The sequence below is a fragment of the Cryptotermes secundus genome, unplaced genomic scaffold (assembly GCF_002891405.2).
Source record: "Cryptotermes secundus unplaced genomic scaffold, Csec_1.0 scaffold289, whole genome shotgun sequence".
NCBI lineage: Eukaryota > Metazoa > Arthropoda > Insecta > Blattodea > Kalotermitidae > Cryptotermes > Cryptotermes secundus.
The window spans coordinates 682976-688114 of NW_019722431.1; the positions used below are offsets into that span (position 1 = coordinate 682976).

General features: G+C 44.3%; 1 protein-coding gene across 2 annotated transcripts in view; it reads right to left on the reverse strand.

The window, feature by feature from the left end:
* The window catches only part of LOC111861409 (low-density lipoprotein receptor-related protein 4), an 88343-nt gene that overhangs the window by 19879 nt on the left and 63325 nt on the right, over positions 1 to 5139 (reverse strand). For both annotated transcript variants that reach the window (XM_023845948.2, XM_033750301.1), the window contains exons 14-17: positions 4776 to 4910; positions 3902 to 4146; positions 2788 to 2949; positions 1716 to 1931 (exon numbers count right to left, since the gene is read on the reverse strand). In XM_023845948.2, coding sequence (XP_023701716.1) covers positions 1716 to 1931; positions 2788 to 2949; positions 3902 to 4146; positions 4776 to 4910 — 758 coding nt within the window. The remainder of the gene's footprint in view (positions 1 to 1715; positions 1932 to 2787; positions 2950 to 3901; positions 4147 to 4775; positions 4911 to 5139) is intronic.

Consider the following 5139-nt stretch of genomic DNA (forward strand, 5'->3'; position numbering starts at 1 on the left):
GAAGGGGTCCGTGCATTTGGTCATGAAAACCTCCCAGTGGAAAGTTCGAGATGGCTAAGAACGTGGTTTCTGGAAGCAGCAGCGGGGGTAAGGAGTTAGTCAGTGAGTGGAAGCCGGGAGAGTCAGGGAGTGGAAGCCTAGAGGTCAGGGAGTAGAAGCCAGGTAGTGAGGGTGTTCCTGTGGAACCTGTGCTAGGGGGTTAACCGATCGAGCCCGCGTCCAAAAAACAACGTAAGCGAGCCAACACCCGTGTACCCCTGGGATGTAAGACTCATTCCGCTGAATTTAGTCGAGGCATACACCGCGTGAAGTTAAGCGTGTGGGGACGGGTGTACAACATTTAAATTAAAAATATTGTATTGTGACATGTTGCGCAACGGAGAACCCCTCCCTACCCAGCAGCAACGTGGCAACTCAGGCCACAGTGACGTGGCGTATGAGTCAGCGCTCCCTCCCCCCCTCCGCGGTGACGTAAGACGGCGTGAGGTAACAGCGTTGCTAGGCTATACGCAAACACGGAGACGCGGCACCGCTTCCTACTGTGACGTGGCATGCAACAGGCACCACTGCGGCTATATAAGGGAACTGCACAGCAGCTACGAGTCAGTTGTAATGTGGCCATCACTGAGCTCAGTTCCAAGCTAGTTCCGAGCAAGCCTACGAGCGAGTGTGTTATCAATAGTTCTCCAGTCAGCCGACTACAGTTGGAGTATAGCAGCCGTCGCGGAAAGAAGAACCGGACGTGTGTGTAATTGTGTAATTGGGAGTGTGTGATACAGTGATACATAGCTCCCCTACTGTAAACGTGTAGACTACTGAAGACAGAGTGAACTGATTTGCGCATAGTGTTATAAATCGTGAAACCCTGCAACAGTGTTAACAGATGAATGCGATTAGGGTTTGTAAAGTGTGGAAACCCATAACACTGTGATAATTAATTGTAGCCAATATTTGTAGATTGTTCAATAAACCAATTAACGATCTCTACGGCGTATTCAGTAACGAAACACGTTACAATAGGTACTAAAATGTTGACTATTGTAATGATAAAGAGTTATATATTCTAGGATGTAATGCTGTGTAGTCTGCTGAAAGTCAAAAACAGAGCAGAACTATGCTTGCTACCTGCTTCATGTTGCTTTCTTGCTTGTCTTTTTTCTTTGACCGTGAAGATGGAGGTGACATGTTCCTTTGAAATGTCAGTTGACTTTCAGCAGACTGCACAGCATTATTACTCTTCCTAATTATCATTGTGAGAACCTCAAATCCTACCTAGTGTTCTGCCTGTCTTCTGTCTCTCTCATGGATCTGAGTTACTCCCTTCCTTGCAACCTGCTCATGTAACCTTATTGCATTCTCAGTCTGATTCACTCTGGCTATAGTTGGTATTTGTCTAAAATATGTTTTCCCATAAAATTTTCCCTTCCCCTAGGAAGTCCCATATCCCTTCCCTCAAGACACTTACTGTGCTCTAGAAAGCCTTTCCTTCCCATTTTTCGCTCTAGAAAGTCTCACAGCCCTTCCATTAAAACACCTACTGTGCTCTATAGCATTTGCCTAATAAATTGTTCATTGTCATAGGATGTCTTTAGTGATCCTGTTAAAATGGGCAGAGCAGCGTATTGGCCATCCTGTGCCCTGTCATCTGTTTGTCTGCAGATAATGGGAATTTTGTTCAAAATCAGTGTCAGACCTTGAAGCTCACAGCCTCATACCTATGAGCACAGTGCGCCCAGTTCCATCCAGCAAGGCAAATTCAATGGCTTTGGTGCCTCCATCAGCCCAGTAGAGTCGTCCATGGTCGTGATCAATAGCAAGCCCATTAGGCCATGTTAAATTGTGAATTATGAGTGGTGCTCGCTGTGAGCCATCCATACCAGCTCGCTCTATCTTTGGCACAGCCCCCCAGTCACTCCAGTACATGTAACCGCCTGCAAAAGAAAATAACAAGCAGCGTCATCTATGGGAGCAGAAGAATACTGTTCAGATGGCTACATTACTAGTGTTATGAGGAGTATTGCCTTCTGAGATGTTGAATACAGTAGTGTCCCCATAGAGGATATACATGCTGAAACTATAGTCCTCATAGCAGTGACTATGAAGGGTACTTAGTATCTTTGCCATGTAGTCAGGTAGAAATTCACCTTGCTTCCACTTCTACCTGACTGCATGGCTTCACATCCCTTCATAGTCACCACCATAGGAACCTCAAATCCAGTAGGATTCAGCTTGCTCAAGTTGGGGATTTAATGTGCTGTACGATGACTAGAGTGTGGACTAGTTGATTCAGGTGTTAGGATTCAATTCTTGGGAGTGGCAAGAAATTCCTCTTCTATTACAGTGCCCAAACAGGTACTGGGGGCCACCCATCCCCCTCTCTAATGGGTACCTCAGTCCCTTTCCCTGGGGGTAAAGTGGCTGTAGCATGATGATGACCACACACCATCTAGTGCCAAGGAAAAGAATGCATAGAGCTACACCTCCACTCCTTCATATGTCTGTATGGCTTAATAATTAAGAATAAGGATGACTTTACCTAACTGGAAAATGTAAAAGAAAAAGGCAAGAGGGAAGAAGGAAATAAAAGGGAAGAAAGCTGAAAATATTATGAAGTCAGTAACAGTTAAGCATATATAAGTACCATGAATATCAGGGGATTGCAAATAATATACTGTAAACTATTTTATCTATAAACAAGTACATATGTTGAATGAAAACTCATATGAAAGAGAAGATATACCAGGTTATAAGAAGACGTTACTGGACTGACTCACATGACACACTCACCAATAGGATCCACTACAATGTCCCTGGGTTTGTCTAAACCCTCCCAGACAAGTAGGCCTCTCATGCTACCATCAAGGTTGGACACTTCAATTCTACTGGTTCCAGCATCTGTCCAGTACAGTTTCCTAGTCACCCAGTCTACAGCCAGGCCAGCAGGTGACTCTAAAACAAGCAAAATATAAAGCAGGTATGAACCAAGGCAGTACACCACTCTGGTAGCTAAATCCAAAAATTCGGTACCGCTAATACCAAAGCCCGCCATTGGACATGATCTTGAGCCAGTTCCATCCTCACAGCCTATTTCCCTAAGATCCATCTTACTAATTAACTAACTCTCTAGTAGCAGAACCCGAAGGATCAACACTACTAATACCAAAGCCAGCCACAGGACATGATCCTGAGCCATTTCAATCCACCTTCCATCCTCATAGCCTATTTCCCTAAGATCCATCTTACTAATTAACTAACTCTCTATACCAAAGTTAGCCACAGGACATGATCCTGAGACAATTCAATCCACCCCCCATCCTCACAGCCTATTTCCCTAAGATCCATCTTACTAATTAACTAACTCTCTATACCAAAGTTAGCCACAGGACATGATCCTGAGACAATTCCATCCACCTCCCGTCCTCACAGCCTATTTCCCTAAGATCCATCTTACTAATTAACTAATTCTCTGGCAGCAGAACCCTAATATTCAACATGGCTAACACCAAAGCCCACCATTGGATATGAACCTGAGCTAGTTCCATCCACTCACCATCCTCGCAACTTGTTTCCCTAAAATTCATCTTCCTAATTAACTAACTCTCTGGTAGCAGAACCCAAACACTCAGCACCTCTGACATTAAAGCCTGCCATTGGATACAATCCTGAACCAATTATATAATGCTATTTGTTTTCCTTTCTGGCATACTTCTGATGTATAATCTTGTTCAATCCTGATTCTCATACCATCCAATTTGTATGTGGCAACACTTATCATTGTTTCAGAAAACGTGGTGAACTTAACCAAAATCGGTCTTTTCCCCCTCCCTTCCCTTTCTTATAAAATGAGGAAATCAGATTTACAAGTTATAAAAGAGCAGAAAGGTATAGGTGCATTCTTTACCAAGATTCGAACTGACAATCGCTCTTTGCCGACTTCCATTTAGATGTGCTCTATTAATTGTGTCGGCCTCAATGTCAGTCCAGAAAACTGAGTCAGAATTACTGTCCCATGCAAGAGCAACAGCTGATCGAATGCCATCAACAGGGATCACCATATCGACATCGCTGTTCTCTAGCTGATGCATGCGTAGATCTTTCTTACGAGCAAACAGCAGAAGTTTGGCTGGTGTTGAATCACAGTTCCTCCTGAAAGGAAAGAGGGAGATTTATATCCCTTATTGCTGGGTGACAATAGCATGGTGAACCAATGGCATTCAGACTTACTTCCCTGTGTGACAGTGATAACTCGAGAGATCAAGCAGGTTGGAGCAAGCAGTAATGCTTTTGTCTCACTTTCACATGCATGCCTGGTTTTGATTTCAGATCGGACACTGACTATCCTGGCTAACACTTTTCATGGTTTTCCTAAGTCCCTCCAGGCAAACGTCATCAACTGATTCCTTTCACTTTTCATATGAGCAGCTTACAATTCTGTTCTGAAGATGAAGGCAGCCCATTTTTCCGATACACAGTACGACATCCCAGAAAAGACAGTAATCTTCACAATCACCACTGTGAACTAACTGCCTACCTCCATGGAGCTGAGTCCTTCTTGAGATGCTACCAGTCGCTCAGCTACTCAAGAATTTCCCAACATTTTATGGAACCCAAAGGTTCAATACTGTGTTCACAAAAGCCCTCTGCTAGCTGTGCTACATGCCCTGTCCATCTCGTCCTACTTGGTTTCTTTATTCTAAGTATGCTTGGTGAAGAGTGCAAGGTGTGAAGCTCCTCATTATGCAACTTTTGAACCCCAAATCTCATAAGAAACATACCTGTCAGCATGAAGCTTAAGGCCAATCGGACACATGCACTGGTACCCTCTTCTGTTGGAAAGACACATATGCGAACACCCACCATTGTTGTCGCCACAGTGGTTTCGGTACTCTGGCTGTCGCTGAGGGTGGTAGCTGTGAAAGAGAAACAGTAAGTGAAGTTTGTGAGTTTTTAAGTTTTCACGGCGATGACAATAAAGAAAGTTGTCTTCTGGGTTTAGGCACCGTGTATTCTTCGTTTTGGCCGACGTTTCGGAGGAACGTAGCGCCTCCATCTTCAGAGCAGTTGAATAGCTGCGGAGAGCAGTAGCTGTGGTGATAGGATGTGGAAGGTGCTGCTTATATACGAAGTAGGCAGGGGGGG